The sequence below is a fragment of the Chlamydomonas reinhardtii genome, chromosome 4, assembly GCF_000002595.2.
Source record: "Chlamydomonas reinhardtii strain CC-503 cw92 mt+ chromosome 4, whole genome shotgun sequence".
NCBI classification, from domain to species: Eukaryota; Viridiplantae; Chlorophyta; class Chlorophyceae; order Chlamydomonadales; family Chlamydomonadaceae; genus Chlamydomonas; species Chlamydomonas reinhardtii.
The window spans coordinates 341,024-352,677 of record NC_057007.1 but is presented as its reverse complement, the minus strand read 5'-3'; the positions used below and the strand labels follow the sequence as shown (position 1 = coordinate 352,677).

Genomic DNA, 11,654 nt, shown 5'->3' with positions numbered 1-11,654 from the left:
ATAGCTGATTAGCCAAGGTGCATCTGACAATAATGTCGTAGGCTTGAATTTGGCCCAGTAGCCCAGCTGCCCAGACGTATGACCCATACACACGTATGGGTCATAACCCAAGGATGGCTCAGGCGGCAACAGTCGTACAGCCGGCCCTTTTACTTGGACGCTTGGGGCGGGCTCAAACCCGAGGCATATTCTTCACTGTGCTCACAGTTCTCGCTGTCGCCTTGCGCCATACAGGCTCTGACGGGGCGATACACGCCTATTAGCTCCCAAGCGTACGGGGGCTCAGCCCATTTTCCAGCTGTACAAAGCTGACACCCCTTCTCACAGCCATACCTGCCATAGCCGATGGCCTGGAGCAATTCCATCCCCCACTGCTACCCTCCACTGCTACCCTTTAATGCTTCTCTGTGCGCAATGCATTCGCGGTTGCCACGCGCTCTCTGCCATTAACAGCCCCAGTCTGGACACTCACGCTGCTCCCTACTCCCAGCTTCGGAGCTTTACTCCAGCGGCTTGCAGCCATCCCCCGTGCATCTCCCCGCAGCGCAGGGGTACTGCAGCTCCCCCCCAATGAATGCCAGTCGCGCCCCTCACGCCTTGCCCTCACGCCTTGCCCTCGCGCCTTGCCCTTACGCCTTGGTTCCCTCGGTGGGCAGGCCCCGGAAGCGCCACTGCTGCAGGCCGCCCTCCACCCAGTAGATGTTCTTGGCGTCCCAGCCCGCCTGCAGGCGTGGGTGTTGGAGGGGGATGAATCGTGGGGTCACATGCCCCAGCCCAACGGCGCCCGCGAGCGCACGTCTCATCAACAGCATCACAAAGCCCATCCAGCCACGCACATGCGAGGCGAGCTCGCCGGTTGGGATTGGGTCGTGGAGGTGGGGGCATGGAGGTGGGATTGTGGAGGTGGGGGCATGGAGGTGGAGGCGTGGCGGTGGGAGCGTGGCGGTGGGAGCGTGGGGGTGGGAGCGTGGGGGTGCGGGGGTGTGGGTGTGGGGATCTGGAGGGCCGGGTCGCAGGTATGGCGCGCATGTGGGGCAACAACGACACGGGTGTCGTCCTGACGTGTCGGACACAATGGCCGAACTAGGGCGGGAGGCACACAGTGAGGTTCAAGTGTGCGTGGAGACGAGTGGACAGCAAAGGCAAAGGGAACACAGGCTGTAGGCACGCGGCCCCGGCCCCAGCACTCACGTTGATGAGCTCATACGCAGCCTTGAGCGACCTGCAAGCGCCGTGACGAGCACACACCAACTCAGCCGTGCTGTGTCGCGTAATGTCGCGGAATCGGTATATTATTTGCGAGAGGTGGCGCCAAGGCCACAACCTGCAGCCTTGGGTGCAGTGTGGACTCGACCTCGTGGCACGTATTTTCCAGCCACCCGAGGCACATACACACGGGCACCGCCTTTCTATTGCCATTCCATTTCCGTTCCCCTCAACACGTGCGCGCCTGCTCACCGGGACTCCCGGCCGAAAGCCCGCTCAGGGTCGCGGATGGCCGCCTTGACGCCCTGACGGAGGTTCAGCTGTGTGTTTTGGGGTGGGGGAAGGGCAGGGAACATGATTACATGAGTCGTCCCAGACTAAAATGGGCGTGACAGGTGAGGGAGGGAGAGGGAGCAGCGGTCATGTCAACCCGTTTCAAGTGGGGGACTAAAGGGGTGTGTGTGTGTGCACATGGGGCCTGCATGTGAGGTACAGGTGCACGTGGGCCTGACCACGCACCCCCCAGCCCCAGCCTCGCCCGACACTAACCACCCTAGCACACGTATACACACCCGCACACACACACACATCACACAATCACACATCCACACACACATGCACATATATGTTTTCCTTGTGCTCTTTAACACACACATGTCGCCCTCCAACGCACGCACCAGCGTGTCCAACGTGCCGCCAATGGCGCACATGAGCACCACCTTCTGGTTCTTCTTCAGCTGGCCCAGGGCCTTGTCGGCAAAGCCCGGGTCGCGCTCTGGTTGGGGTGCAGGCATGGTTGGAGGGGGCCGTGCCGCAGGGCAGGAGGGGCGTGTGAGGTGGCGTAATAGCGAGGGGGCGGGAGCTACCGTGTGAGGATGGAAGGGCTCCGGGTGTGTGCCGAGGCACGCAGGCAGGTGGCCCAACGGTTCGCTGCATGTGCCATGCGCCCAAGACACGACCGCTCTCACAATCACTGCCTTGCAACCCCACTTCCTCACCCCCATGTGCCACAAACCCACACATGCCTCACCCGTGGCCCTCGTGACGAGCCCCACCACCCCCCGTGTCATATACACACACGCTCCCCCCCCCCCGGCCTCACCCATGGCCCCTATGGCGAACCCCACCGCCCCCCGTGTCATATACACACACGCTGTCCCCCCGGCCTCACCCGTGGCCCCCATGGCGAACCCCACCGCCCCCCGTGTCATATACACACACGCCCTCCCCCCGGCCTTACCCGTGGCCCTCATGGCGAACCCCACCGCCATGGCCGCCTTCTTGACGTTGTCCCAGAACCCCGTGCCCTCCACATAGCGGTAGATGGGCAGGCTGATGGCGCCCTGCGGCCCCAGCAGAGCAGGGAGAGGAGGGGGAGAGCAGGGAGAGCGGGGAGTGCAGGAAGATTAGGAAGAGCGGTTCGTGTAGGAAGAGCAGGAAGGGCGGGGAGCGGTGCGGGTGGGCATGTGCAGTGTTGGCCGTGTGTCAAGGTGTTCGCAACGACTGAGAGGTGTGAGCAATACACGGAACTTGAGGCAGAAGCGTGGAGCGTGTGGTTGCGGTATTACCGCATGTACCTGTCAAGCATTAGGGACTCAGAACGTGTGTGCAGGTCAGGCCATCGGCCGTCGGCATGGCAGCGGGTCTTGTGCTTCAGTCAGTTTGCGGGTCAGGCAGCCTGCATGGCGGCTGGTCTTGCGGTTCTGCCTTCCCAACCTTCAGCTCCGAGCCCGCCGTCCCCAATCCCCCACCCCAACCCCCTCGTTTTCGTTGGTTTTGGTTTAGTTTGGGCAGGTATTTACAACCCGACCTCGGCGTGGTTCTTGAGGTAGTCGTCGCCCAGCCGCACATCCACCAGCGTCCAGCCCTGCTCCTCAGTCAGGATGCGAGCCTTGCGGGGGGAGGGCGGCAGAGGAGGGAGAAAGGAGTGATGATGGGGGAAGGGGGAGAGGGAGCGTGGTGGCGTGGGTGCGGTGTGCCGACCGTGGTATGTGTGTTGTCAGGCATCCCTGCTGTGTGTTGGCTGGCGGGGTGTACGCACGTGGGGTGTACGGCATGCAACACACTCTGCTCTTCATGTGAGCTGCTGGTGGGCTGCATCCGGTCCTCTGCCAGCCAATCCCTCCTGCCTGACCCTGCACTCCGCACCTGCATTCCGCCCCCCACCCCCACCCGCGGCTTGCTGTCTCCGGATTCCCCTGCTTGTATCCCGTTCCCAATGTTGTGACCTTGCAACCCTCCCCCGCTCCTATGCCCGGGCCCCGGACCTCCCTCCCTCCCTGCCTCCCTCTCGCCCGCCCGCCCTCCCTTTCCTCCCTCCCTCCCTGCCCCACCTCCTCGGGCGTCACGCTGCGTAGGCCCTTGCTGACCAGGAGCGTGTGGATGGCAGGCCACACCTGTTCGCCATCCAGGTGCGGAGGAATGCGAACAACAATGAGCGCGGCCAAGGTGTGCGGGTTGAGGAATGGGGAGCCCGGCAAGGCGGGCGCAACCTCGTGCCCTTAGCCGTTCCCTTGAAAACCACACAAACACACACATACACATACACACACGGACCACTCATCCAAGCCAGCTTTTCTGCTTACACGTACGTGAGCGGACTAAGCTCGCACCCACACAACCACGCACATGCACCGCACACGCACACGCACCACGTAGGGAGTGCCGCTCTTGGGCGTGGCCAGGGTCTGGTCGAACTTGCCCGCGAAGCGGTCGTCCCGCAGCCAGCTGCGTGTGTGCGTGCGCGCGCGTGCATGTGAGGGGACGGGAGCAGTAGGCAGGAAGGCAGGAGTAGCAGGAGTAGCAGGAGTAGCAGGAGTAGCAGGAGTAGCAGGAGTAGCAGGAGTAGCAGGAGTAGCAGGAGTAGCAGGAGTAGCAGGAGTAGCAGGAGGCACAGCGCACGGGACGTCCGCCAGGATGCCAGAGAGCGTGTAGGGACTTGCGACACAGAAGTGTGTGCTCATCCCGTGTGGAGCACCGCGAGCAGGCGTGTGTGTGCGGCAGTGGAAAAGAGACACGCATGATTGGGACCGGCGTGACTCCAGCACACACAGCACGAGGTGGACCGCCCTCCCTTGCTCCCTGTCACCCCTTCCCGTTCATACGGTAGTGCTGCGAGTTGTTAAGACATCGGCGAGCTGCAGTCATGGGTTGTCTAGCCCACGAAATATGCCCCGTGTTACCTAGATCAAGACTTCTCATGCACACGTGCTGTACCCTATGCACTCCATGTATCCCATGCGCCCCATCCTGCTGGCCCTTCAGCCGCACATGAGCGCCACCACCACCGGCCACACCAGCCTCACCGGTTGTTGGCCGGGTCAAAGCGGAAGCCGACCTGCTCGAAGTCGACCTGCAGCGGAAGGGGGGGGGGGCGTTGATAATTTCATGCGACATGATTCGGCAAACGCCAGCAGCATTTCACCGGCCGACATCGAAAAGTCACGCTGTGGTGTCGTAGTGGGATTTGGCACGGCGGCTGCCCCCGAAAGTCAGCGGAGCCCAGCCCAAGCCGAAGCAGCTAGGGCACCACGTTTGCTTCTGTATATCTACAGGCCTGAGAAACAGCCATAATCTTCGGCAGCGGTGACACCGATGCGTGCTAGGTGGTCAAACCGCGCCTGGTGCACGCCCGCCACCCGTGCGGCCAACCCAACCGCTGGCCGCTGGCCACGGGGTGCGCCCAGCACTCCTCACCGGGTCCGCGAGCACCGGCGCACGCCCTGTGATGCGGGCAGATGAGCCGCTCTTCGAGCCTGAGGTGGTGGTTGAGGCCTTGGGCTTGCCGAACAAGGCAGCGACCCGCACTGATGGCTTCCTGCTGCTGATGCCCGCGACCGGGCGTCGGTGCATTGTTAGTGACATTTTAATGGGGGAAGTGATACCGGAGCTTCGTTTGTGTTGATGCTGGGTAGCCGAGTTGACCTCAGCACAAGAGCGGACGGTGTTGCAAGCCACACGGGAGCGAGTGAGCGGTGCAGTTCTTTAACAATATATGTAAGTACTGGACCGCACAAAACTGTACATTAACATTGTTTCCATCCTGTGCGACCCCTGAAACACCTGCATGGACGAGGCGCTATCCTTGCAGTGCGGGTGGTTCACACTCGGCCCTTGCGCTACAAGCAGTAATGCTTCATACGGGGGTTACCAGCTTCAACGCATATAACAACACATATAATTATATCAAGCCCTGTGCGTAGGTGAACTTGAAGGCTTTTGCGGGTGAAGCGGCTTGCAAAGCCGCTCGAGCCCAATGATGAGGCAAAGATAATCTGTATTAAGATGAAAGGATTACAGACTCCAGCTGCGCACTGTCAGGGTGCAGGCCCTGGGCTGCGCGAGGGCGGAGCAATTCTTGGCAGGAGGAACGCATTTCTGGGGCCGGACATGCCCAGCACCTCCATGCCAAGAATTCAAAGCATTCGGGGTGCCTGTCACCCCGAGACGCACCGCTGTGTGGCAGCCCGCGCTGCATCCCAGCCGCCGCGGCTAACGCCAGCACGTCCCGAGCAGACGGAGCAATCATCGCAGGCGTTCAGTCAGAATACGCACCTTGCGGCTTGTGGGTCGGCGGCGACCGGGACCGTGCTGGCCATGACCTCGGCACCATCTCGAGCCACGCGGGCAGTGCATAACGGCACGAGCGCAGAGTCGTTTATGCTGGAGCCTGACGCTACCATCGTCCTTCCACCTGCAGTGGTAAGCAAGGCGGCATGCTATTATCTCCTTTGGATGAAAGAGGATGCGGGGGGCCGGGAGACTGCAGTAACCCCACAGCGGGGCAGGGTTTCGGCGCTGCCCGGTCGCCCCCCGCCTGCCCGCAACCCGCAGCTCCTGCGCCTAGTGATTGCGTTCACAATGGCCCCGATCAATCTCTTTCATTAGCTGATCGGTAATATGCCCTGATCGCACCCCATTCTTGCCACCTGCGTTGATTTGGCTTTCCTTTTGACCAGGACGACGACGCCTGCAACGCGCCAGCCCTGGGGACGACGCTGTTGGCGCAGCTGCCGGCGCAGCGTGGTGAGGCGGCGCCGGCAGGAGGCAGCGTGCGAATCGGGGGCGACGTGGCTCTTGGGGGCAGCCCCGGCGCCGGTCTTGAGCCGGAGGGCTTGGAGGGCCGCTACGGCGGCCAGCATTCGGCTCGGCAGCGGCTGGGACGCCCGCACCACCAGCAGCGCCCGCAACACCAACACCCTGCTACCAGCCAGGCACAGCCGTACGAGCAGCAGCAGCAGCTGCAGCTAGAACACCAGCAGGAGCAGCAACAGCAGCAGCCGCAGCAGCGTGTGCTGCGGGGGACCCAGGCGGCGCTGGAGCCGGAGCAGGAGCAGGAGGTGGCGGGACGGCGGCAGCAAGCGCACCAGGGCACTCGCCAACACACGCAGCGGCACGCGCAACCCCAGCACCGCCACCAGCAGACTGGCAAGAGCAGCAGCAGCAGCAGCAGTAGCACGGCGGCGGCGGCGGAGCAGGTGATAGGCCGCTACCAGCTGTCGCACGCGCTGTCACACGCGCCGGACGCTAGGGCGCTGGTGGAGCTGCTGGCGGAGGCGGTGGCGCGGCCGGGGCGGTTGGATCCGGTGTGCATGTCCGCGGCGGTGAGTCACTGCCACTGCGCAGCACCAGCAGCTGGCTAGCACGTAGCAGGCTAGCCTACTGGCTAGCAACACTTGCTTGGACTACTGGTCCTTGTAGACGTCTGTGCAATGTGTGTCGCTGAGCGCTATGTGCTTCATTGACGTCAACGGCATCGCGGCATGTGTTCTGAGCAGCTTGATATATGCAATGTTCAAGCCTGTCTCACGTGATCCCGCCGTGTATGGCTGCAGGTGTGCCGGATGGCCAGGCTACAAGAGCGCGAGGGGGAGGAGCGGCAGCGGCGGCGCTGGCAGGAGCACCAGTGGCGCCTGGAGCAGGCGGAGGCAGAGGCGAAGGCAGAGGCGCATGAGCGGGCGCGGGCGCGGGCGCGGAGACACACGTACGGGGTTGCAGCGTTTGGGCTCGCCAGCCGCACAGCAGGTGAAGAGGCGGCGGCGGCGGCGGCGGCAGCGGAAGCAGAAGTGGAGCCGGGGGCAGCTGCGTCGGCTGGGGCAGTGTCTGTTGGAGGTTATGGGGCGGTTGTGCAGTTGGGGCTGCAAGAGGAGCTGCACCTGAATGGCAGCGGAGGGAACAGTGCGGGCGGTGCTGGCACTAGTGGCCTGACCCTCGTCGTCGCGCCGCCCGCCAGCAACACCGCCTCCACCCCCAACAGCCTCAGCAGCCTCAGCGGCGCCGGAGAGGGCCCCCCACTCGCTGAGCAGCACCAACACCCCCCGGACCACTTGCAGCGGCCGTCCCTGTCGCTGCCGCCACAAGTTCTGCCGCAGCGCGTTGACAGCAACGGAACTGGGGGAAGCATTGGCGGCGGCAGCGACCGCGAGGGCTGGCAGGGTGCAGGGGCCAGCACGGGCCGCCCGCTCCTGGAGCACTTTCTAGACCTGGTGGGGGAGGCAGTGGAGCAATGCCACCAGCTGTCCGCCTCCGTGGCCGCGCCTGGCAGGACGAGAGGACCTTCCGGCACCAGCACCAGCACCAGCACTAGCGGCCCTACCAGCACTGGCACCAGCACCAGCACTAGCACTAAAGCTACCACCACCAACAACAACGACACCGCGGCGCCGGTGCGGCCGTTCCGGCCGCGGGAGGTGGCCAACGTGGTGTGGGGCCTGGCGCGCCTGCGCGGCCGCGACGCCAGGCTGGGCGGCGGCGGCGGCACCGCCGCGCGGCAGGCGTTGCTGCTGCACATCGCCGGCGGGCTACTGCTCCCGCCGCCGCCGCCGCCGCAGGGGCAGACACAGCAGCGGCGCAGGCAGCAGCAACAGCAGCGGGTGCCGCTGCCGCAGCTGCAGTCGCCGCAGTGGCGGCCGGCGGAGCTGGCGATGCTGGGCTGGGGCATGGGGCGGTCGCAGGCGGCGCCTCCCAGCGGCGCCTGGCTGGGGGCCTACCTGGCCGCGTGGGACCGACCCATGCTGGCGGCGGCGGCGCCCGGCGACCTGGCCTGCGTCATGTGGGCGGTGGCGCGGTGGCGGCTGGCGGCGGCGTCACGCGCGGCCTGGCACGGCGCCAGCTCGGCAAGCAGCGGCGCTGGTGCAGGTGGTGGAGATGGAGATGGTGGGATGAGCGGCAGCAGTGAGGGTCGCAGCGGCGGCGGCGGCAGCGGAGGCAGAAGCGGGGGGGCTGGGCCGTGGCGGGGACTGGAGGTGGAGCCGGCGGGGGCGCTGGAGGCATGGCTGCAGCGGTTCTGGGAGGTCAGTGAGCCGTCGCTCCGGGCCTCAGCGGCGGCGCATGCCTCGGCGGCTGCGGCGGCTGCGGCAGACGTAGGCCACGTACGCAGCAACCAGCACTCGTCATCGCATGGGCCCCGGCAACAGCATCAACAGCACGAACAGCAGCAGCACAAACAGCAGCACCACCAACAGGGGAACTTTCCCACCGCACCCTCACCAGCAGCACGGCTGTGGCGTCCCTCGGAGCTCGCGATGCTCTTGTGGTCCGTCGGCGCCCTGCGCCTGACCCGCAAGCTGGCGCCGCCGCCGGAGTGGCTGGAGGCGGCCCTTCGCGCCGCCGCCGTCGCGGCGCCCGCAGCCCAGCCCCTCGCCCTCGCCACCACTCTCCGGGGCGCGGCGCGACTCGGCGCTCTCATGCCTGTGCCGTTGCAGCTGCAGCCGCAGCCGCCGGCGTCTGGGCCGGCCTCGGCGCCGCCGTCGCGACCGCGCTCTGCGGCCGTGTCACCGACCTCGTCCATGTCTGACGTGGAGGACGGCGGCAGTAGCAGCAGCAGTGGCAGTAGCTACAACAGTGGCGGTAGCAGCTTCTCGCCGCGCGGCCGCGCCTCCAACACAGCGCTGCTGCCACCCGCACAACGGCCGGCGCGGCCCGTGCCGCCGGCGTGTCAGTCCCTTCTGGCTGCGTTTGCGCGGGCCTATCTGGGCCGCTGTGCGCCAGAGCTGGTTCGCCGCCGGGACGGACTCGCCGGCGGCGGTGGTGCTGGTGCTGGTGGCCGCGGTGCTGGGCGCGGCGGTGGCGGCGGAGCGGCTGGTCGTGAGGCTGCTATGATGAGCGGGGCAGTCATGAACGGATTTGGGCCCAGTCAGCTGGTCGACGTGGTGGCGGCTGTGCAGGTGAGGAGGCGAGGACCCTGGGGAAGACAAGAGCGGGCTCCGGGCGGAGCCGGAGAACCTAGGGTGTGGGCTTGAAGTCCATTGTGTTGACATGCGAAACGGAATCCGCCCTGACTGTGTGTACAGGACGTGGATTTGTTGATAAGCGCTATGGCATCCAATTGGCCCTGCCATGGCACTGCCGCTACTAACTCACTGTACTTCGGCCACACACAATGCTTCGAACAGGCGCTCGCAAAGTCAGGCCACCTGCCGCCCGCCGCCGCGCTGCCGCTGCCGCTGCCGGCGCTGCTGGGTGCTGCTACAGCCCGCCTGCAGCGCTGCAACAGCCGCGTCCTCAGCGCCCGCCACCTGTTGGCTGTAGCAGCCAGCCTGGCCGCCCTGAACGCGACCATCTGCGGTACAGCTAGTACTGCAGGATCCGTGGCGGCGCAGCACGGCGTGCCTGCGGCTGCAGACGCGATGGCGGCGGAGCCGCACGCACAAGCAGCACCAGCAGCGGTTACCTCGGCAGCAGTGGTCCAGCCGCCTGCGGCAGTGGCGGCTGTAGCAGCAGCGGGCATGGGCGGCCACAGCTGCTACAGCCCGCCGCCGGGCTGGTGGGACTGGTGGCTGGACGAGATGTATGGGCGGCTGCGCGGCCTGGCGGGGCACGAGCTGACGGCGGCACTGCAGGTGAGTCGTGGGGGAGTTTTGAGGCGAGTCGTGGAGGAGTTTTTTAGGCAAACAATCGCGCGAATGGATGACAGAGCGGTGCGAAATGGGTTGGTTCAAGGCCCCGTGGTTGGGGCGCATTCGCCACAGTTCGCTTTTTCCTTTCGTAGCCTTGCCATCACGCCTGTTGCCCCTTGTTTGACACAAACACAGGCGCTGACCGCATTCGGTGTGGTGCCGGGTCCGGCCTGGAGCTCGGCACTGCTGGCCGCCGCCGCCGGCCGCCTGCCGGCCATGAGCCGCACCCACCTGACCGACCTGGCGGTGGCAATGGCGGCTGCCGGCCTCCGCCGCGCCTGGGCCGGCAGCAGCAGTGGCGGCAGCAACAGCCGCGGCAGCAGCAACGGCGGCAGCAGCTGCAGCAGAAGCAGCAGCGGCGCCGGAGGCAACGGCGATGCTTACGCAAGCTGCTGCGGTTATGATGGCATGGATACGCCGGCGACTGCAACTTCGGGCGCCGGTGCGGAGCACAGCGCTGCGGCGGAGGCGGGCAGCGGCAGCGGCAACTGCAGCAGCAGCTCGGCTGATTACGCGTGGGCCTGGCTTCGTCGCTTCCTACACGTGTGGGCCAGCCGGACCGGGCAGCCCCGGGCGCTGGCACGCGCCGTGCTCCAGGCGCGGCGCAAAGCAGCGGCGGCGGCTGGCACCGTCCCTGCAACCACTGCAGCAAGCGCCTCGGTGGAAGCGGAGGTGGGGCCTGCACGCAGCAGCGGGGCCTCGCGGTCGGCACCTGTGGCGGGGCGGCACCTGCGGCGCATGCCGAGGCTGCAGCTGCGGCTGCGCCAGCTGCTGCTGCCGCGCAGTCCGACTGAGGAGCAGGCTCGGCGGCTGCGGGCGGCGCTGGTGGCGCTGGCGGGGCCGGTGGAGGGGTGGCCGCAGGACGTGCAGGAGGCTGCAGCGGCGGCGCTCGGCGGCGGCTTCGCGACTGGGGGTGGTGGCAGCAGCAGCAGCAGCAGCAGCAGCAGCAGCAGCAGCAGCGCCAAGAGTAGTAGCAGTGGTGGCAGTTGCGGTGGCAGTAGGGCACCTGGAGCGGCAGCTGTGACGCTGCAGCAACCGGCCGGCAGGACGCCAGCTACTGCCGCCAAGAAGGCTACAGCCCCAATTGCCCCTTCGCCTGCTGGACCTGCGACGGTCTCGCCTGCGACGTCTGCATCTGCTGCTGCTGGCGGCAAGGAGGCTGGCTCTGATACTGGCGAGAGCAAGGAGGCTGCTGCAGAGCGGCGTCGCATCGCACGCGCCAATCGCCTCGCATTCGAGCGCCGCAAGCAAAAGGGCGCGAGCGGGCAGAAGAGGCTGAATCGCAGGGATAGGAAAGGGCCCAAACAGGCCGCTGGGGCCCAGTAGATCAGGACAGAAACGGCTCTGTCGGAATGCTGCACTGCAATACTGTTTGGTAGCAACGTTGATTCAGTATCGGTATCGGCATGTTTGTAGTGTGTAGGCGCACGAGTGCATACGACAGCAGTGTAGGTCAGGATGGCCCATACGGTTTGGCTGATGATCAGGTTGGTTAAGTTGCAGATGTTGGCTGGGTGGTGCTTGCGGCCTTGCGGCCTTGCATAACTTTGC

General features: G+C 65.7%; 2 protein-coding genes across 2 annotated transcripts; one reads left to right on the top strand and one right to left on the bottom strand.

Annotated features, from left to right (window-relative positions):
- Positions 1-25: 25 nt before the first annotated feature.
- Positions 26-5,207, bottom strand: CHLRE_04g217910v5 (uncharacterized protein). Its single transcript, XM_001701228.2, has 10 exons — positions 4,903-5,207; positions 4,512-4,558; positions 3,858-3,933; positions 3,540-3,602; positions 3,017-3,097; positions 2,447-2,549; positions 1,884-1,981; positions 1,459-1,526; positions 1,192-1,222; positions 26-722 (listed from the first exon to the last, which is right to left on the bottom strand). Exons 1-10 carry the CDS (start codon positions 5,068-5,070, stop codon positions 630-632), a joined length of 828 nt encoding a protein of 275 aa, XP_001701280.1. The 5' UTR covers positions 5,071-5,207; the 3' UTR covers positions 26-629.
- Positions 5,208-5,357: 150 nt separating this feature from the next.
- Positions 5,358-11,653, top strand: CHLRE_04g217909v5 (uncharacterized protein). Its single transcript, XM_043061745.1, has 5 exons — positions 5,358-5,907; positions 6,165-6,809; positions 7,041-9,371; positions 9,600-10,046; positions 10,239-11,653. The coding sequence occupies exons 1-5, from the start codon at positions 5,611-5,613 to the stop codon at positions 11,427-11,429; spliced, it is 4,911 nt and encodes a 1,636-aa protein (XP_042925001.1). The 5' UTR covers positions 5,358-5,610; the 3' UTR covers positions 11,430-11,653.
- Position 11,654: the final 1 nt, after the last annotated feature.